This window comes from Ovis aries, chromosome 19 (genome assembly GCF_016772045.2).
Source record: "Ovis aries strain OAR_USU_Benz2616 breed Rambouillet chromosome 19, ARS-UI_Ramb_v3.0, whole genome shotgun sequence".
NCBI classification, from domain to species: Eukaryota; Metazoa; Chordata; class Mammalia; order Artiodactyla; family Bovidae; genus Ovis; species Ovis aries.
In genome coordinates, this window is record NC_056072.1 from 6,943,665 (window position 1) to 6,965,848 (window position 22,184).

General features: G+C 46.2%; 2 protein-coding genes across 3 annotated transcripts in view; one reads left to right on the plus strand and one right to left on the minus strand.

Moving 5' to 3' along the window:
• The window catches only part of CMTM7 (CKLF like MARVEL transmembrane domain containing 7), a 110,141-nt gene extending 102,444 nt beyond the window's left edge, over positions 1-7,697 (plus strand). For both annotated transcript variants that reach the window (XM_060402725.1, XM_060402726.1), the window contains one exon: positions 6,912-7,697. In XM_060402725.1, the coding sequence (XP_060258708.1) occupies positions 6,912-7,165 (254 nt within the window). In that variant the 3' untranslated portion in view covers positions 7,166-7,697. The remainder of the gene's footprint in view (positions 1-6,911) is intronic.
• On the minus strand, positions 58-22,006 carry CMTM6 (CKLF like MARVEL transmembrane domain containing 6). The gene is made up of 4 exons (XM_027957946.2): positions 21,811-22,006; positions 11,915-12,091; positions 4,954-5,052; positions 58-2,441 (listed from the first exon to the last, which is right to left on the minus strand). The coding sequence occupies exons 1-4, from the start codon at positions 21,943-21,945 to the stop codon at positions 2,304-2,306; spliced, it is 549 nt and encodes a 182-aa protein (XP_027813747.1). The 5' UTR covers positions 21,946-22,006; the 3' UTR covers positions 58-2,303.
• Between the last annotated feature and the right edge of the window lie 178 nt (positions 22,007-22,184).

Below are 22,184 nucleotides of genomic sequence, written 5' to 3' on the forward strand. Positions count from 1 at the left end.
GAGAACACTTTCATTTACACACTATGCTTCTGTAATAACTAAACAATGACAAAGGTATGAACAATAAAGTGGATTTATTTAGAAAGACTACAAAATTTGACAGACACAAAAGACCCACAGGATTTAAAATTATTAAATATAAAAATGATTGGCTATAAACAGTGTAAAAATACATTCCCCAGTCCCCATACAGAACATAATTTAAGTACAGCAATTATAAAATCTCTGTACTGTATGCATATTTCCCTTTTAAAAGAACTGTTCTCAACGGTCTACTTATATAAATTTACCTTTATTCTGTAACAGTGGCTTTGGTTTCAAGTTCTCCTTGAAATTTTTATTGACCACAAAGATCTTTTTACTCCTAACTTCCATCACAGCAGATAGAGGCTAATTAGTTGTGGGTCCTGTTTAAAAAAAAATGGTGAAGAAAGGTTCCAGGATGACCTGAAATACCAGTGAAAGTAGTATCTTCTGGTGGTCAGCCAGGAGCTCCATTCTGCTCCAGTGAAACAAGCGAAGTGAAACCTCGGGACAAGGAGAGCGTCAGCTCCGCACCGGCCTGCTGGGGCCATTCTCAGCCTCCCGAGTGGGGACCCTGAAGGGACCCAGATGGTCTGCTGCGAGTTCAGCTGGGCGGAGATGATACTTACAAGGACAGCAGTACCTGCCTACCACAAGCTGGTTATCTGAGCCCGGGTTAGACCTAAGCCAGTTCTCCTCCCTTACTTAGCACACCCTGTGAACACACAAAGCGCATCCTCGACTGGGTCCATGATCTCCCGAGCAGGCAGTGGTGAGCTGCCACTAGCAACCAGGCTGACACAAAGGGATAAGGCTCTGCATCGGGAAGACAGCAGAGGTTGTGTTTGGGCATCTGTGTCTGAAACCACCCATGACACAGTGGCAGATGAGAAACTAAGGACGGGGTCATTAACCTGTCTCACTGGAAACACGAGTCCACTCTGGAGTCTTGAGTGAAAACTCTGAACAAGAGGACAAGCAAGGTCTAGCCTGGGAAGAACTTGGTTAGAAAGGTCCCATTATAAAAAGACCTCCCTTAGGAACGGTCTCATTCAAAGCTGGCTCTAAGTTAGCCTGCCGGCAACAAACAGTTCTTCAATTACAGCTGGTTATGAAGTTCCCCTGAGGGGGGTCTGGCACTCTCTCCCACCATCAGCAGTACTGAACTGGGCAGGAGTCTCTGGGCACTCCCTGTCTTAAGGTCTCCTCTGAAGAGAAACTAGGGCACTGTCTGTGTGGGAACGAGAACCCTAAAGATCCTGCTGTGAACCTCTGCAACGCGACAGGCCCGGGAATCTGAAGCAGCTGCCATCAAGGCAGCCAGAGCCCCAGGCCCACCTCTGCCGGCTGCTGGAGCAGTACCTGGACCATCCTGGGAAGGAGACAGAGCAGGGAAGCTCTCAAATCAAAAATCAAAGGTTGAGGTTTTAAAGTAAGATGGGCTCCAAAGAAAACCCTGAACCTTAATTTCAGGAGAAATAACCATATGCAAGAAGGAATGAACCGCGTTCTGTCTCATGGCGTGAACTCGTCTCTTCACACTGGAAAGTGGTGAGGGCCTGCTCCTACACTTGCTTTCCACTGCGCTGTGCGAACGCGGAGCTTTGGTCCTTTGTCAGGGTAGCGGTTTCTTCCATTTTTCTACGTGTATTTTTACATGGGGTTGCCAACATTGTTGCTTTTAGAACATGTAAAATCTCAGCATCTCCCATACATTTTCTATGAAGCTATAAAAGGTCTCAGAAGGAGTTAATAATTATATCCTAAAATGTTACAGTATAATTTTAAGGCAGAGTGAGATATGGTAAAAGCCTGGGTTTTACATGTGTAAGGAAAAAACGTAGACCAACATTTAAAATAATGATCTCTTAAATATACATTAAACTGTATCTAGTCATCAAAAAGCAAAGTCACAGCTAAGCAAATTAAAAGTAAACCATTTATAAATGGATGAACTTCATCACGCTGTTCATACAGCTATAAAGCATAATTTGAAACCTAACCCTAGTAACAATGATGGAATAATTCATCAGTTGAGCTATGTGATTTAAAGAAACAGCTGCTCTTAACCTCCAAACAAAAACAAAAGTTCATCTGGCACAAGTTTCAACCGTTACAAAAAAACTTTTTTAAAAGCCCTCTGGCCTCAGTCCAATCAATACTGATCAAACTGCCGCCCTGCCTTGCTCTCCAAAAATCAGTGGTTTAACAAGGACCCAGGGTCTACAGGAGCTGCCCCTCCCCACGCAGCGACCTTGTACACCTGTCCCCTCAAGTCTCTAAGCATTCAGAGGTTCAGTAAGGCACTCTCTCCTCACGGCGGCCTCCCCTTTTCTCGGCTGGGGCTCCTTACATTTTTCACGGAGCATAAAGGAGAAGTCAGCCACGTATGCAAGACTTGCTAGCATCCCAAACACCTGAGGAGGGAAAGGGGACAAAGATTACATGAGGAATTCTGGAGGATACGCTCACATTTCCTACTTGACTCTGGACCCATTTTATACAAACAAGACAAGTCGATTTACTTCATACGCATCATTCTTAACGTGTGTGTGCCCTTGTGCACACGTGTGCACCGTGTGTGTTGCGCCTAACTCTTTGCAACCCCAAGGACTGGAGCCCACCAGGCTCCTCTGTTCATGGGACTTCCCGGGCAAGGATACGGGAGCAGCTTGCCATTTCCTTCTCCAGGGAGCGAACCCACGTCTCTCCAGTCTCCTGCATTAGCAGGCACATTCTTTACCACTAGTGCCACCTGGGAAGCCCCATTCTTAACATTAAGTAAAAAAAAATTTAAGGTCAGGTCATCCAAAAATGCAAAGCTAGAAAAAATTTTCAGAATAACGCCCATCAGTCAAAGTCTCCCAACATATTAACGTCCTGTTGTGTGTGTGTGTGCGGGTGTTCAGTGCCAATCTATGAAGCTAAGGTTAACAGATGAAAACCAAGTCCTGCAACGTGAAGCAAAACAAGACTGTTTGCAAAGGGTTAGACGCCACAGCTGAAAGGAGCAGGCAACCACGCCTAGGCAAAAATGGCAAGTTATTCACAGCAGAGCATTCTACAGTGAAGACACTGCAGCGGCCTCGAGACTGGCTCCAGCTCAGTCGCGCTGCAGTGGCGCAGCAGCGCGGTGCCACTGCCTGCTTCCTCTTCCTGAGTCACTTCCTCATCGCGCTCGCCTAACGTCTGAGCAAGCCTTCTGAGAATTCTGGCAAGGGACAGGGGAACAGTGCAAATTCAGCTTCATCACTAACAAGACCCTTAGGGTCGGGGCCCAGAAGAGTGCTCTGCAGAAAGGGACACTCGCTGGGGACGTGGCTGAGGGCTGCAGCTCCACCTCCACACCTGGCTGCCGGCCGCCACAGCCCCGGCCCTCCACCCTCCGCACTTCACAGGAAAGCAACAGCTTCCTCATTCACCGAGCGTCCCCAACACATCCAGCCGACATGCCACGAGCAAGTCCACCCCTCAAAAGCCCAAGGCCCTTTCCCCCTCTGGAGTCTTCATTTGGCTTGAGGGCATCTGTCCCCTTATTTGGCTGGCAAATATATTCCATACTTCAAAGGCCAGACCAGATGTCACCTTGTCTGTGATGACTGCCTCAGAGAGCTCTGGTCTATACAGGACCCCCTCTGCGTATCACCCAATGATCTTTTTTGCTCACGTCAGATTTTTTTTTTTTTAAATAGACTCCTCACTCATTTAAATCTATATAATTTTCATACTTAGAAGGTAATTTTCAGCATATTATAAATACCGAGCTTTTAAACCACCACTCTTAAACATACTCAATGAGACTGAATACTGTAACATCCTAACACATCACCTAATTAAAACACACAAGTAAGCTTTTAAATATCTGGGAATTTTAGGACATGCTCTCTCCCACCCTCCATGAACTGAACATCTCAACTTTATTTCATTTGCATTTCCTCCACAGGATTTTTATAGTAATAATTTTTATACTAGAAATTACTGCTTCACCTTATCATACTCTTCTGCAACAGAACTGACTTTCTCTTAAGTACTAAGACGTGTTCATGTAAGTAGGTAGATAATATTACAGCCAACCAATTGTCTGAATGCCTTTTGAGTTGTTCTAAGCAGTTTGAATGATCTATATGCTGATGTTTCCATTAATTACAACCTCAGTTTTGTTATGAACAAAGCATTACTTGAAAATCAGCTGACTAGTGAGAAGACTTGTTAACTACTTATTAACTGTTCATATTCACAGCACTGGCCCCGATTAAATCCACGATCTTTGATCTGCAATTCTGAAATTCAGAAAGCTACAAAAAAGTTTCATGATTTACTTGGCACAAAATTGTCACACGATAAAACTATTTAGTCTTTACCCATCGCTATTTTACTGTGAATATTCAGAATAATATTCAGAACTATTAATGTTAGATAACAAGGTGCTGCTCAGACTATCCAAAGGTGTGATATAGTAAATGTACCGTTATTGCCTTTCTAAAATCCAGAATATTCTGATTTCTAAAAACACTTGGCCCCGCAACGATTTCAGATAAAAAAATGTTTACTTATCTCTTATATTAGACTGAACTTTGGGGTCATACCTGTTATTCCCTACACTTAAAACAGCACCTGATATGTATAAGTGTGTTCTGTTGAACTGAAAAGGGGAGAAATTTTAAGATAATCAGTCAATCCTACCAATTCCATTAGCAATAATGTTCACAGGCGGAGTAAGTGGATTTTTGTGAACAGACCTCAAATTCTAAAGACAGGTTCTAGGTTTTTAAGGCTATCATATCTATTTGCTTTTAGGTCCTCTATTGAAAATTACACTAAAAAATAAGTTAGACAAACTACTCTCCCTTATTGTATGACCTGTTAAGTACTTTCCAAATTCTCTATTTTTAAGCAAACAAAAACAAGCAAAGGATGAAGGGTACTTACAATTGCAGCAATTTCAGTTATGGTATTGTCATGTGTCAAAGCAAAAATGATGGATGCCACAAAGAATACCAGTCCTGTGCCCAGAGTGATATAAAAATCCTACACACACAAACACAGAAGGGATACAGACAGCACGGTTAGGTTGGTTGAAAACGAGTGTGTGTTACTTTTTAACAAAACAGTGGCTTCTTTTTTCTTTACTCAGACTTACGTATTTCAACTACTTTTCAATAAGCTTGGTATTTCATAGATACCCTGTAAAGGAACACCCTATAAAAGTGCACATGCTACATCCAGAAGGTCATCTTTTAATAAAAACAGTTCTCCATCATCAGCTACATGTGGAATTTAAGAACTAAAATCACTGTATGTAACTGTGAAACAGACCCACAGACGCAGAGAAACCAGTGCTGACCAGTGGGGAAAGGGGAGGGGCGGGGCGGGGGCGCCAGTCACCTTGTTTAAATAAGCAAGAGCGGGAAGCACTGCAGAGCACGGGGAGGTCTACAGCACCGTGTAACTGACTTTCCCTGGAGCATCATCTGCAAGAATACTGAGCTGCTGGGTTTACATCTGAAAGTAATGAAGAATCAACTCTATACCATTACAAATAAGGTGAAACACACATGCATGTCTATGTACCTTTTTCTTTAGGACATAAATATCAAAGCCGTAAGATTAAACACCATATTACTTCCAGCAAAAAAAAAAAAGCATTTTTCTTTCCTTTCCAGGTAATCCATGCTAGGATGGCCTCCCTCAGAGTACTTTGTTGCTTTTAAACTACAAAGGACTGCCCATCATTCACTCAATAAAATGACGCCAATAGTCTGTGTTTTAGACACTTAAGCTTTGTTAGGCTGTGGTTTTCAGCTGTGCCCACCAGGTCACCCAGCACAAGCGTGTATTAATAGGATGAGATGGTCTACCCTACACGAGCACCCAGAGCTCATCAGAATGCGGCTTACAGCGCTGGGATAGCTTCTGGTTTCCCAGAGCGCACTCGGGCATCACCTCACGAGGCGCGCTCTCAGAAGCTGATCGCAAACACCGCCTGACACGCAGCCCTGATTCAGAGGGGAGACTGGAGACGTGACAGCCCCGCCCAGGGGCTTCCAGTCTGAGGGAGTTCACATTCTCCACGGAACCCAGCACCAACACAGCCACCCAAAACAGAACTCACTTTTGTTAGTTCAACATTTATAAAAAATGCTTGATTTTTCTCTTTGCTTCTAAAAGAGGTGTCTTTCATAGTTGAAGTACACTCGAAGTGTTTAAATAAGACACTCGTTTTGAGACAGAACGCAGTATTCAATGACATGGGCCCTAGAGCTCGACTACCTAGGTTCACATCCCAGTGATGTTCCTTCCTAGCGACAGGATGAGTAGTAACAATATTATATTCATAGGTGATTCTATAGATTAGAGTTCCTTAATCCAAGAAAACTGCTCAGCCCAGTGCCAGATACACAGTAAATGTTTCTTAAACACTGGCTATTGTTCTTGTAATGGGACAGAAAAGATTCTCTCTTCAAAAAGATTACTGTTCCACCCTAGATACCACACCCACTATATACTCAAAAACGTTTTCTCAAAAAGAAAACCCCCCAAAATTTTAAGTATATTAGAAAGCAGACAGTAAGAGTAATTTTTAAATAAAACAGGACTTCCTTAAAATGTCAGGTTGAAAAGTAGAATATATATATGATTACAAATATGTTTAAAACTTTCTATAAGACCCAAAAGAAATATTTTAAGATATTTTATGAAAGCTATTTTAAGATGAAGTGACTTTTTTTCATCAATATTTTAAAATCAGTATTTACTCATAACTTTTTAAAATGCTGGAGTTTGATGAAATCAGTGTTCTACATTTTGCTTATTTTGACCATAAAAGTAGAAAATTTATATTGTTTCTCGTCCAAAAGATCAATGTTCTTATAAACAACTCTTTCTAGGGCTTCCCTGGTGGTCCAGGGTGCGCTCCCTGGTCTGGGAAGAGCCCGCCTGTGCGCCCTGGAGTCTGTGCTCCAGCAGAAGTTGCCGCACTGAGCCACCCGAGCGCTGCACTGGAGAGCAGCCATCTGTCACAACCAGAGACGGCCAGCCCGCAGCAACGAGGGCCCAGGGCAGCCAAGGAGAAAACAGTACTTGGAAAACACCAACCGCTTCTAAAACGCGTTTACGGAAAGTAAGCTTCTATGGAAAGTAAGCTTTCATGGAAAGTAGTGCTATTTGGCTGTTGGACGAGAAACGCATGAATGTGGTCATCAGAGGCTTTGTGGATTTGATTGAGACTCTACCTGATTTTCAAAGTTTTTTTTTTAACTGTTCAGTATCAACTTTCTACTGCTTCATTTTTCAACCTTAAAAGAATCATTAAGTATATGTACTTTTTTATTGATGGATGGCCGATTTATCCTTTTGTGTTCACTTCAGGTGTAATACAAAGTGATTCAATTATGTTTTCTCAGAATATTCTATTATAGATTTATGTTTTCTTCAGATTATATTCCATTGGAAGTTTATTATAAGATACTGAGTACTGCTCCCAGTGCTAGCAATAAATCCTTATTGCTCCCCTATTTTATGTATATAGTCTCTTAATCCCACATCCCTAATTCGTCCCTGCTCTCTTCCCTCTCCTCTCTGGCAACCGCAAGCTTGCTTTCTGTATCAGTAAGTCTGTTTCTATTTTGTGCATATGTATATCTTTTATATTAAAATCTTTAAGGATCCACATAGTGAAGTGCCATCATATAGTATCTTTCTCTGACATAGTATAATATTCTCTAGGTCTAGTAACATGTTACTGCAAATGGCAATATTTCATGCTAAAAAGTTATTTTAAAAGACAAAGTATCCGATCAAAATGGTGTAATAGAAAGACGTGGAACTTGCTTCCTCCCACAATTACATGAAAAATACTTCTACAGAGGGAACAATTCTCACAGAACACCTATTGAACACCAGCAGGAGACCTCAAACCCCTGAAAGGACAGGAATGATCTCCAAGTGACAGGCAGGATGAAGGGAGTGGGGGAAGGCAGCAGGATGGGACCTGTACCCCTGGGAGGAGCTGGAAAAAGGAAGATTCCTACCCTGTGCAAAGCCGCCTCACTGGCCAGGAGATGAGCGTGGCAGCCGATCAGGTGCAGGAGGAGAGACAAACTGCACACGAGGTGCAGGCCACCACCCTGCACGCCCCAGCCTGAGAGAAACTTCTCGTACAGGTGGAGGCCGGGTGCTGAGACGCAGGAGTTTAGAGGGCAGGCCTGCGGAGAGGACTGCTGTTGGCTGCACGGAGACGACCCGAAGAAGCCGGCATGTGCTCTGGCCACAACTTCAGGGGCTCCTGCCCGGGGAGGCGCCTGGGAGCCAACGCCAGCAGGCCGCCCATGCACAGAGGCGGGGCTGAAACCCCAGCAGGACCCAGGGGCCGTGCGGCTTAGGAGCAGGACTGCGGGGTCTCCCCACAGCTCCAGGAGCCGCCGGCGTTCGTCTCTGCTGGCAGCCGTGTCAACTCAGCACCCACAGAACATCATGCAGACCACGGGTCCTCCCACGGCTGGAATAGATGCAGCCTGGGCAGCTAGGGGCCTCCTGGACACGTGCACACAGGGCCTGGGCCGGACCAGGGTCTGAACACCTCCAGAGCCCCACAGCAGGTCCAGGGGTGCCACTCCTGTGGTCCTGGAGCCTGACTTCAGTGGAGCTGAGCTGGTGGCCTTGTGAACACCAGGCCAGAAGGACCCCGGGGCCAAGTGATGGGAGTCCAAGGCTGAGATGGGGGGAGGGCAGAGCTGACCACGGTACATCTTCACAGGTGCCAGGTGAGCAGACTCACCCAAAAACCACTCTGAGGAAGACTCAGTGGGGACGCTCCAATCCCCCCTACCTTGCACCACAACTCAGAAGCACATCTGGGACCTTCTACTCCCAACAGCTAAGGGCACAAACTGGACCCCTGACAGGCCAAAGGCAACCACAGAGCAAGGAGGCCCCGCCCAATGTCCGCTGCAGGTGCTGCTCACGTCAGCCACACGAGCCAGCAGGGGGAGGACAGCGAGCAGACGCTGAGGAAAGCAGCGGCAGGCATCCACGCTGCAAACAGCCCTCGCCCCCAAGATACTAGACAGGGCTACACAAGGGTGCTCCCACATAAAAACAGCCCTCCGAAACCACAGCAAATAACTGCTTCTCCTAAACGCATACAGCAAGGGAAACACAAGTAAAATGAGGAAGCAGAGGAACCGCTCTCAATTAAAAGATCAAGAGAATTCCCCTGAAAGAACCAACAACAAAGCAGACCTCTCCAGTCTAATAGACGGCAAGTTCAAAAGGGAGATAATGAAAACTGAGGAAATTAGGGACTACTGACAGAAATGCAGGTTACTATGAAAAGGAACTGGAAACTAAAAAAGGAATCAAGAAAAATTAGTGAATTCATTTCTCGAGATGAAAGCTGAGCTAGAAGCAGTGAAGAGTAGGATGAAAAACTCAGAGCAATTAAGGGGCCTGGAAGATAGAATAATGGAAGTCCCCTGATCAGAAGAGCGGACGGAAAGCCAAAACGAAAACAACAAGCGAGAGCGCTATGAGAGACCCACGGGATAACACAGAGCGTGCGATCTGCGCACAACTGGAATCCAAAAAGGGGAAGCAAGAAAGGGACCGAACATGCATCTGAATAAATTATGGCTAAAAACGTCCCAAATCCACAGAAGGAAACAGATATCCAGGCACAGGAAGCACAGCAAGTCCCCAACAAGGTAAACCTGAACAGACCTACACAGACAAGACCTACTTCTCCAGAGAGACGCAGCAGGCCAGAGGGATGGCAAGATACACTCAAAGTCCTGAAAGGGAAGAATCCACAACCTGAGATACTCTACCGAAACAAGGAATTTCCCGAACAGCTGAAAACTAAATACAGCAATACTGAACCCATCCTGAGGGGAATACTGAAAGGTCGTCTCTAAGCATAAACGAATTTTAAGCATCTACAGGAAAGAGAAAATCATCATCTGAAAGTAAATCACTTAGGAAAGCTAGTATACAGATTAAAAAATCAAAAATCTCTGTGAAGCGGGAGGTTGGGGTTGGCATATATACACTACTGATACCATGTATAAACAGACAACCAATGGGAGCCTACTGTATGGTATGCAGTGCTCTGTGGAGACCCAAACTGGGAGAAAGCCCAAAACAAGGGGCTAAATGTAAGCACAGAGCCGACTCACTCTGCTATACAGTAGAGACACTGTGAAGCAACTATGCTCCAACGAAAATTCAAACAAACCCAGCATGGTTCTGGCACGAAAGCAGACGTACACAGATCACTGAAACAGAGCAGGGAGGCCAGAAGTGAACCCTGGCCCTGGCGGCAGCAACACAAATGGGTGTAGCCCCACATAGAACAGTATGGAGGTTCCTCAAAAACTACAAACAGAGTTGCCGTAAGATCCTGCAATCCCGCTCCCAGGCATGAACCCAGACAACACTGTAATTTGAAAATACACATGTACCCCAGGATGCATAGCGTCACTACTGATTGGTGCCAACACATGGAAGCAACTTAAAACATCCATCAATAGACGAGCAGGCAGAGAAGATGTGGGGTGTGTGTGTGTGTGTACAGTGAAACGTGACTCCCTAAAAAAGAATGGAATCACACAATTAGCCGCAAAATAAATGGACTGATCTTACTAAGTCAGTCAGAGAAGAACAAACGCCATACCTCTTACAGGTGGAATCCAGAACGCGGCTACAAACGAACCTACCTGTGCAACACACTCACAGACGCAGAGCGGACGGGTGCCGCCCCGGGGGGAGGGAGGGGTTAGCAGAGCAAACTGGTATACAGAGGACGGGTGGAAGGCGCAGGGAGCTACCTCCAGCATCCTGGGATAAGCCACAGCGGGAGAGAACGTGGAAAGAATGTGCGTGCGTGTGTGTGACCGGATCATTTTGTTGTGCAGCAGAAATTAACACGACACTGTTAGGTCAGCTATACTTCAACACCATTTTTAAAATGCAAAAAAAAGGTAACAGATTCTTATGGTACAAAAGAGTATACAGAAAAAAGTAAATCTTAGGTATATTATCAATATAGGACCCGAAGCTTGCTTCTCATTAAAACAATAATAAAATCTTAACTGGTTTATATTTACCCCTATTGTTTTTAATAGTTAAAACTTAACTCTTTTATCTTTCTCCTCAAAACTGAATTTCATAAATCTACCCTGCTAGTTACAATTCCTCATAAACAACTCTTGAGAACCTGAATGCTACTGAAGTAAACTGTTCAATTTTTTCTTCCTTAAATGCAGTAACTCTATAAATTAGCTCATCTGTCATCTCACAAATCCATACTAAACGAAAAACTGAGGGTCAGACCAAGTCTTTAGAAAGTTATACATCTCTTAATTTTGTGAATATGAAATTGCCCCTTTACTTTTATTAAAAGGGTTACTTCTAAATAATGAATTTAACAAATACCTTCTAAATTCACTTAAGAGAAAACTTTCTTTCATAATAAAATCAAAACAACATAGCTAGAGTTACACGCTGTTTTGTTTAAAGGCTCCGAAACCCGTCGTTAGATCATTGCTCCATCTCTTACGTCCAGCGCAACGCCGGACCTACAGCAGGCACAGTGCAGAACTCAGAACCCACACTCTGAAATGTGAGAAGTCAAAAATGATAAAAATCCCAGTTTTTAAAAAATACCTAATGTGAGTCAGATTAAACCACCAATACCTGTAAATTACTGGCAGTGTCTGTCACTATAATTTCACCCTCCCCAACCATCCCATTTGGCAGGGAAAACCAAGCTGCTCGGAGCCAGACCTGAAGCAGTGGATAGTGTCTTTTCCCGTCAGAGTTGTGACTAATGCAACCACACAATATCCAAAACATCTACGCTGTCGTCACGGGGACTGTGTGTTCTCGTGCTTACCGATGACTTGACTTTTGCGGGATCAACTCTGTCGTACACTGGCGTGCAGTACACAATCAGGATAAGAAGACTCAGCAGAAAGGCGCTGCAGCTGACAAACTCAAAGAAATAGAGTCCTCCACACAAAGTGCACTGCGACACAACCTCCTCACAGATGAAGGCCAGGAGAGACAGCACCTACAAAAGAAACGGAACGTTGGGCTTACCTGTTTCTGGGAAACCTACAGAATTTGTCTGTAGTGTTTGTCGAGTGCAGACTTGGCAAACAAGATTCCTCAATGAACCCGATCTATCTACATGGGACTCAGTCCAGACGCCTTGAAGAGTATGTAAGGTCACAGAAAATTAACTACTATGTGCTGAATGCCAGAACAGGAGGAATTCAGAAACTGTCATAGGAGCACACGGAACAGGCACTCAACCTGGGGTTCAGGAAAGGCTTCCTGCAGGGAAGCTGAGACCAGGAGGGCTGCAGAGTCAGTTTGGGAGTGGGGAGGCAAAGGATGGGGCAGAGTTTCAGGCAGAGGAGCAGCACGCAGGAGGCCTGGAGATGGGAGCGCATGCGCCGCCCCACCCCACCACACACAGAGCCCACACCGCCACTGAACTGAGAGGGGCTGGGCCAACACAGAGCCCACAGCCCCCACCGAACCGAGGGTGCTGGGCCAAGACGGGAGGGGATGCAGCGCAGAGACGGCAACACGAAGCCAGGGAGGTGAGCCGCAGGATTCTCCAAGCGCCTCCGTGGGCTTCCCTGGCGGCCCAGGGGGTAAGAATCTGCCTACCAGTGCAGGGGCACAGGTCGGATGCCTGGTCCGGGAAGACTCCACCTGCTGCAGAGGAACTAAGCCCGTGTGCCGCAACTACTGAAGTGCCTAGACGCCGCGCTCTGCCACGAAAACCACCGCAATGAGAAGTCATGCCCCGCAGCCAGAGAGCAGCTGCAACAACAGTGAGCCACACCCAGCGAGAAGGACCCGCGCAGTCAAAATTAAGTGTATGAATAAACAGACGCCTCCTTTTCCTAGTGTAAGGAATCTGAATCTTAAGGGTTTTTAAAGCAAAGGGTGACATGACCAGGTTTATGTTTTAGTAGTTCTTTCTAGCCACAAGATAGCGAAGGAATGGGGGAAGAGCAAAACTGGGGGTTGCCATCCAGTCGGGAAGCTGATGCCAGAAATGAAGGGAAAGCATGAACAGGGGAGTTGTGATGGACGAGAGTCAAACCTCCGATGATGGAGCAGAAGCCCTCAGCTGACGGGACGGCCACAGACAGAGCAGGAGACGAGATGACATGTGCACTTAAACACCGTAAGGCAACAAGGCGCGCTCATTCATCCACCGGTCTGCAAGGGGGCCTTTCTTTGGGAGTGCGCCTGACTGGAATCCCCCTTCACGTCTGCTGCATCAATCACCTCCATCATTTAGGACTGCCACTTCCAGACTGATGTTATTTCAAGCAGAACAAGATCTGGGACACTCGAGAAACAGCATGCCGACTCCTTCTAGAATCAGGCTAGTTTTACTAGCCTTTCACAGTTGCCATGCTCTTAATTCCACAGCAAGTATTTATCAACTTATTTTTTGGTCTTTCTAAAGCATCCCATTTATTTTCATAGAAACAATTCCTTTTCACATTGAATTTCAGTCTTGCAGTATTTAACTGGCCACAAAAAAAGTATTTTAATGCATTTCCACTGAATGGAGAACAGTTATTTGGCTAATTCAACAACTCAAATGCAGGTGGGTTTTAACAGCGCTCCCACTGTTGTGTGCTGAGGTGCTAACACACTGATGCCTCACTGCAGAAAGAGGAGTCTGTCTGCTTGTTAAGAGGCAAGAGTGTTGGCAAGAGGATAAATTCATTTTAAGCATGCTGTAAATGAGAGGTCTGCGGATGACGGAGGTGCTGCCTGAGGCAAAAGGGTATGTGGGTCTGGAGCCCGGGGGACACATCTGAGGTGGAGCCCAGCGTGTGGGAGGTCACCCAGAGTTAGGAACGCTGGCCCGCGGAGCCTGTGATGAACCCCAAGACTGGAGGGACCAACAGAGGGGCTGCTGGTGGTGGTGACTCAGTTGCTAAGTCATGTCCAACCCCTGGGCCCCCATGGACTGTAGCCTCCCAGGCTCCTCAGTCCATGGGATTCTCCAGGCGAGAGTACTGGAGTGGGGTGCCATCGCCTTCTCCAGGGGATCTTTTGATCCAGGGAGTGAACCTGCGTCTCCTCCACTGCAGGCAGATTCTTTACAGCCCGAGTCACCAGGGAAGCCCGTAAGAGAGGAGGCGATACGACGGTTAGGAGCAGCAGTCCCAAGGGGAGCAAATCAAGAAAAAGGATTTCTATGCAGGGCAAGTGAGCAAAGTGCTGACTGCGGACCTCCCTGGTGGTCTGGTGGTTGAGACGCCGTGCTTCCAATGCAGGGGGCACGGGTTTGACCCCTGAAGTCAGAGATCTGAGATCCCAGGCCTGCCGTGTGGCACAGCCAAACACAAGAGCCACCACCATGAGTGCTGAATGCTCCTCAGAGGTCAGGCAAGAACGCGACTGAAACGCTACGAGAGACTGAGGTTCAGGGCTGCTGCTGACACCAACAGGGCCACCTCAGTGTGCTCAGCGAGGGCAGCTCACACTCCAGCGCCGTCCCCCGGCAGCGAGGGGGCGAGGCCGGCAACAGACACAGCCCAGTCACCAGGCCCAGCCTCACGCAGCCAGGTGGAGGGTAGAGGTGGATGGGCTCACTGGGGAAAGGCATTTCAAAACAGAGAACTGAGCATGTTTAAACACGCAGAAACCTAGGAGAAGTCTAAATAGGAAGAAAAGAGCATCTCTAAAAGCAGGATTCAGGGCTCAAGGTGTGGGCTGGCACTGCTCTAGAGAAAGGAAGAGGGGGCAGAGACTCACTTGGGCAGTCTGTGTGGGTTTTGTGGAAGCTGAGGGAATTTCCTTCTGAGCATTAAAACCTGATGGCTGATGAAATGACTGATGACCCAAGTCAGAGCCTACTGGGAAACGTCACCTTACTCAATGCAGGTCAGCAGGTGCAACCAGATACATGAATGGCAATAAGACTGCTACCAGAATCCGCAGTGACATTTCAGAATAGCTTTATCCACCAAACATTTTCATCAAAGCAGAGGCCCTTGGTACAGCCTTTCTGGAAAACGGGTTAGCAATTTCTTTAAAAACTAAGCAGGCAACTGCCATGTGACCCAGGAACTGCATTTCTACAATCTGCTCATTTCTTGGTCCAGAAAATGAAAATGTACATTCCTGCAAAAACTGGTATGTGAATGTTCTTAACATTTTATTCATCAGTCTAAACTCTGAACACTCCAGATGCCCTTCAACGGTTAAGCAAACTGTGGTATCCATACCATGGAATACTACTCTTAGCAATAAAAAGGAAGAAACTGGATATATGCAACAATTTGGATGAATCCCCAGAGAATTCTATAAAGTGAAAACAATCCAATCTCAAAAGACTACACACCGCAGGATTACATTCACGGAAGAACACAAGTTTTGGAGATGGGGAACTAATCAGTGGTGGCCGGGACATGCGGGAGCTACGTGGTAACGGAGCAGTTCTGGTTCTCGGCTGCGGTGGTGATCAAGGAAGCTACACCTGACACAGCAGCACAGAGGTGCACGAACACACACACGTGTGAATGCAAAGGGCCTCCCTTCGCGTGTGTTTTTGCAAGTTCCTGTGATACTATGATTATTTTAAACAAGTTTAGAAACAAATCTAAATTAGCATCGAAGCCTCTAAGGGATTTCCCCCCTCCTACTGCCCATACAAAATTCACATGTGCCCACAACTGACAACACCAGCGTGTAAGGATGAAAATAGATCCTGTTTTGCTGTGATTTCCTGTAACTTAATGAGGCATAAAACAGTCCAGAAGATCCCAAACAACTTCCTCATATCAGACAGATGTTAGGTGAGGCGTTCCCAGTCACGGCACCACAGACAAAGCGGCACACCAAGACAAGTCCCAGAAAGCCACGGTGTAAAGGAACTTCCTCTCTCGCAATTACACGAAGGGTTTTTAGTGTCTTGAGTGTAGTAAGTGCCAAATGTTTAAAACTTCATTTCTTTTGTTCCCTACTACGTTAAATCTTAACTGAATGTTACGAGTTTCTCTACAAGAAATCTTCAGGATATATCTAAGTTGTATGAAATTAACCGTGAGAAGATAAGAGCCTAGAACTCACTGAGATGTGAGAACAGCAGCTCTGGACCACCCTTATTACAAGAATGAGATTCTTGGGAACACTCATCAGTGTCCCTAAGACGACAGAATCGTTATCTGCAGTAGATACAGACCACTTACTTACTCTCCCCAAGACAAGTGCAGGAACTAGCTGGGCCAGAGCCCATCAGAGACGAGTCATTACGAGCCCTCTTCCAAACTCCTCAAAGGAGGCATTCTTACTGACCTTAATTAAACCTTAGGGCTCCATCAGGAGGGGGGTTCAGCATGGACATCCTAAGAAGGAAGGGGTACTATGTCAAGCTTGGATATTTACTAGTTCCTATTCCCAGTTACAGGCCAAGAAATTAGCACTGTAAGTTATATTCAGTGTGAAAACTCCTGACTCCCCATCTCTGTTAACACTAAGCTTCCTTTAAACTCTCCCACAGCTCCATGAGCTGCCCTGGCGGTTTAGTAGTCAAGAATCTGCCTGCAATGAAGGAGATGTTGGTTTGAGCCCTGGGTTGGGAAGATCCCCTAGAGGACGGCATGGCAACCCACCCTAGTATTCCTGCCTGGAGAATCCCACGGACAGAGGAGTCTGACGGGCTACAGACCATGGGGTTGCAGAGAGCTGGACACAACTGAGCTACTAAACAGCAAGACCAAGAGCAGCTCTATACGGTCGCTAACACGAAACCGAGGCAACATCTCACAGTCTATACAAATGTCGCATCGTTACGCTGTATACATGAAACCAACGTTCCAAGTCGATAACATCCCAATTAAAGAAGTTTTTTAAAGTGTGTTGAGTATTATGTATCCAACATTGTAGTATGTGTAGGAACATGTAATAACAAAAAAATAAGACCTATATATGGTCTTCCCTTGTGGCTCAGCTAGTAAACAGTCTGCCTGCAACGCAGGAGACCTGGGTTGGGAAGATCCCCTAGAGAAGGGAAAGGCTACCCACTCCAGCCTGGAGAATTCCATGGACTGTATATAGTCCATGGGGTCACAAAGAGTCGGATAAGGCTGAGCAACTTTCACTTTTAAAACCTATGTATAAGGGGACAAAAAAAGAAAACAATAATTTCATGCCTCATACTTGAGCACTTGGTATAAATTCAGGAAGATGTTCAGATCCACCTGGATTAATAGTAGCCGCAGAAGGATGAGTGAAAAGCCAAGACCCAGGATCAGGACAGGCAGAGGGCACTCTGGGTGTGGCACAAAAGGAACAGAACCACACCAGTAAGGATTTGCAGGGCAGCCAAGAGGGTAAGGAGGCAACTGACCCAACTGGATGGGGAGTGATGAGGAAAATGATTAAGGAGCAGAGTGTGGTCATGTGATGATCCTGCCAGAAAGGATGGACTTCCCAACACAGGAACTGCCTGCCTGGTTTTGCTGGTTAGCAGGCAGGAGGGGTGGAGGACTGGGAGAGGCTGAAGAATGTCACAGTCCAAGCGGAGGAGGGACCAGGGCAACTGGCACCAGGAGAGCAAGGCACGGGCAGCTGGACATTTACTTGCCTTAAAAAGCAAGTAAACACACTCCAAACTGTTACTCTAACAGCGAGGTACCAGAGTGTACTGTTGGACCTACAATGTGACTAATTTTAATCTCATATATATAACACGTATATATTTGTATTTGTAAGCAGACATTTTTTTGTATTAAAGAAGAAAAGTGAAAGTTAAGGGAAGAACTTCAAGAAATGTGTGGTCACCAGCATTGAATACCTAAGTGGCTGAAGACAGGAAGAGATAAAGCCACTGAATCAGGTAAGGATATAGTGGTGAACGCAACCCCTAAGTTTATAGGCTCAGTGATTACTTTCTGGTAAGCAGTACTGCTCTCCACAGCATGAAAGCACCGTACTAAATACTGCTTACTGAAGATTAGGCTAAGCACCTAACACAGTACACATGCCCAGCATGGCTCCTTCTAATGATGCAAAATTGTACCCAAACGTAATCAGGGGCATTATCAAGCTGCTAAGAGATGGCAGGGCCCTTGGAGAACACGTTCTCCCACGCTTCTGTTTACAGCTGAGGGAATTAAATCTCCGACACACTAACTCCCAAGTTAGCCACACACCCCTGACTCCCAGTCTGCACTCACTGACCCCCTAAAGCACTGTTTATTAAGTTCATCTTACCACTGGGTGTGTTTGTGTAGGACTTCCCTGTCAGCTGGGTTTCTGAAGTTATAACCATAGTTCTGTCCATTTCCCTTTTTGCTGTTAAGTCATACATTAAAACCACCATGCTAGAGCCAACACATCTGGGAAGTCTTAGTGACTAAAGATGCACTTACCGTCCTGGTGACTTCAACATTCAGATAATAACTCCTCGGTGTCTCCATTTCAGTTTCACTACCCTTTCTGAAACTTCAGCCTTCCCTAAAATTAACAGTCACCACACTACATACTAATTCTCCATCACTGAACAGTCTACTGCCAAAAAGCTTCTCATAAAAGAACTTTTTAATGTTTGCATTAATTGTAAGGCTCCATCTACACAATTCTATCAGTCTGTGAATTAATAAACTCGCTTTAAAAAGCTTGAAATGATATGCAAGGTTCAAGTAAACAAATGTGTCGGCCTGTAGTCAGGCTAAGCCTCCCGTGCTTTCAGCAAACATTTACTCACAAAGGTTCGAGGATACAATTTGCTGACATTATGGATCTTCTTCAAGGTAAAAATAGAGCACTTCAATTTAGTAGGAAGTCATGAAAAGAGTACCAATATAAGAAAAACGGCTTTCAAGTGATTTGTTTCTTGGCACTTACAAAATAACACTATTCACAACTTAATACATTTAAATCACTGGTGAATTCTAAATCAAACTGCTTGCCTGAAGAGTCATTATAATCATAGTACTATGCAGCCTTCAGACATTCAGCTGGTACTATAAACACAATGCTTGCTTGTGGCAGAGACTATATCATACATACTTAGATCACTACACCAGTTTACTAGCAAGGAATTTGGCTGCCAAAAAAGTCAATTCTTCCCATAAGACCACAGAAAAAAAACCTGCCTCAAAAAAATAACAGTAACAACAAAAACCTCACAAAGTACATGTGTAAGGAACTACTAAAGTGACTCATGGACAGAGGACCGCCGTGGCGCCTTATGGTACCTTCTCAGCTGAGTCTCCATTTCCTCTTCAGCTCTGCAAGGGTGGATGGACAAGCCTTTGACCAAACCGAGGTCACCCGTGAACGGCAGATACAGCCCTCTACCTCCCAGAGCATGTAACTCAGGAGGCGGTCGTGCCGTTTTCGCTCTAGCCCCCCTTCTGTTGGCAGGTGTGGCTCTCTACCCCCCGGTGTTCGGCTCTGTACTGGCATACACATCCTGCAGAGCCTCAGAGACCGTAAAAACCGTAAGACTGCAAAGAACCTCCGAGGAGACCCAATTTCACCTCCGGACTCCATGAATTTCCGAAGTACACAGGGTCTGGTTTGTTAAATTTCAGAATAAGACATTTCTCTTTTGGGGTTTTTGAGAATCTGGTATGATTTATGGGTCTAGAAAAATGAACGTAGAAATGCACTGTATTTTGAATAAAACGTCCTCGGGCTTGCAGGTCCCTTGTTAAAGCACCTCCGCTTTGACTATGGGTTTCTCCACTCCAATTGTTCCTTATTAGAGCTCGCCAACTCTTTTTAATTAAAAAATAACTTATCTAAAGAAACCAACCTAAAGGCAGAGTCTGAGTTACGGCAAAGAAGACTTTGTCTGTTGCCCCTGGCTGCATCAGTTTTCACTGACTCCAGATAAAGCTTTCTTGGGACTTTCTGGGTAAATCCTCTATTGTTGTGAAGAGGTAAGATTGCAACAAAGTAGGCGCAAAAAGACGACCATCAGAACGAAAGGCAGCACTAAAGAGGTATTTTCCTAAATCTATGTTAAAGAAAATGTCGTAAGTTCCCTGTGAACAAGGAGATTCTCTGGCAGTCCAGGGATTAGAACTCCAGGCTTTCACTGCCAAGGACAAGGGTTCAATCCATAGTCAGGAAACTAAGATCCTGAAAGCCACAAGGTGAGGCCAAAACAAAGTGAAAAGGCTGGGACAGGTTCACCATAAACAAACAAATGGATTTCAAGAAGAGACATTAATTTTCATTCTTTTGCTCTTTCTCCTTATGGATGATAGAGAACAAGCAGGAATAGTCTAACAATCCCTGCAAGGCAAACTCATCCTCCCCCTTCTCTCCAAGTAAGAAGTGTCCCATCCAAACTTACGGCTGCATTCTATTCAGAAGACATGGGACTGCAGCTTATTAAACTATAAGTGAGGCAATCGGAAACTTTACTTTAGATGTGCCAGTTCTCACTGGAGAAAAAAAAAAGAAAGGCAACTGAAAAGATATTTAATGGGCAACAGACGGATCCTGACAATGCCTTTTGAACAGCAAGAGTGCTTCAAATGAATATTAACTCTTTCCTGTTCCAAAGAATCCTTCTACTTGTACAGAAACATTTTCGCTCTAAGGCAGAGAAACACAGCTGACATCCAACAGTCATGCAAGAGCTGAGGACAGGAAGAGCAGAAGGAAGCCCTTCCTGGGTAGGAGGATCCGCTGACGCAGAAGAGCAATGGCAGGAGGGGGCAGAGGACACGGCAGGGACAGGAAGGCTGGCAGCATGCAGACCCAGCCCGACCCTCCTGGGCCACACTGCCACTTCCTTCCAAGTGACTTCCCAGTTATTCCCAGAAGTGATCATTTAGGGGGCTAAAAAGCTATTTAGGCTTTTTACTGCAATTTTTCTTTTCAATGAAAGTAGGTCATCTGAGTTCTAAGAATGTTATCTGGTTATCTGACTTCTAAGAACCTAAGATCTTCCAAAGGAAACCAATTGGCTGTTTTCAATGGGGATGATTCAAAAACCAAACCAACCCAGAAATATTCTAAACAAGCTGATTTTTCCTCTTGCAGAAAATGTTACTCATTGTTGGTTAAAACAGAACAAAGGAGCTCAATGTGCATGTGATCTGAATAAAAATGTAAATCTCAAAGATGGTTTGATATTTTCACTAGTAGATTTAAGGTGCTTAGCAACGCCTAAAGGAAACTGAAACTCAATGTCCCTGAAAGAGAATGCCCTCGCTCTGCTACCTTCACACAACTCACACAAAAAGCTGTCCTTTTGACTTTGTATTTGGTACACACACTGCTCATTTAGAAATAATTCTTGGCCAGTCAGTATTAAAACTTGAGACAACTTATTGTACACCTCTCTCTACGCCTTGCGTAGTATCGGAACACACTGTCCAACAAATTTAACTGTCCCGTTGGGTTCGCACCAAGAAACCGAAAGAACCAGAGAATGATAGAAAAGCATTTTGTAGTCCAAACACGGACACTCTGGCAGATAATGCAGGGTAACAGCAGGGAGAAGAGCCAAAGGTCGCCACACAGCAGCAGAGAGCTGGGTACGCCGCGGGCTTGGCCCTCCGGCGCACTTCCTGCGCCCGCCGAACACGCCGGGTGGTCCCAGCACCCCGCGGCGGGCCTCGAGGAGGGGCCCGGGAGGAGGGGGCGCCCGCGCCTCCCCCGCGGGGAACGGCCCCTCCCCGGGCGGCGAGGGAAGGAACTGGGGATGTGGAAACGGCCGCCGGCGCCGCAGGCAGGGCGCCGCTCGCCGCCTCCTCTCGCCCGCGCCCGCCGCGGACTCACCAGCTCCAAGATTTTGAGTCGCCGGAACCCCGAGAGCCGGCTCAGGGTGAAGTAGGCGGCGAGGCCGCTCCGGGCGCCTCTGCCGGGGCCCGGGTGCGCCTCGGTGGTGGCTCGGTAGACCTCTCCGTTCTCCATCGCCCAGGGCCCGGGAACGCAAGGCCGCGGCGGGTGCCGACTCCTCCGACTCGGCGGGCTCGGCCGTCACTTCCTGGGCCTCCGCCCCACTTCCGGCAGGCTCCGCCCCACTGCCGGCAGGCTCCGCCCCGGCCCGCCCCCTGCCGCGAGGCCTCGCCTCTCCCCTCGTAAAGATCTTCGGAGAGACTCGGGGAACACGGACGGCAAGTGCAACTTCCTGGGGACCGCAAACGTCCCGC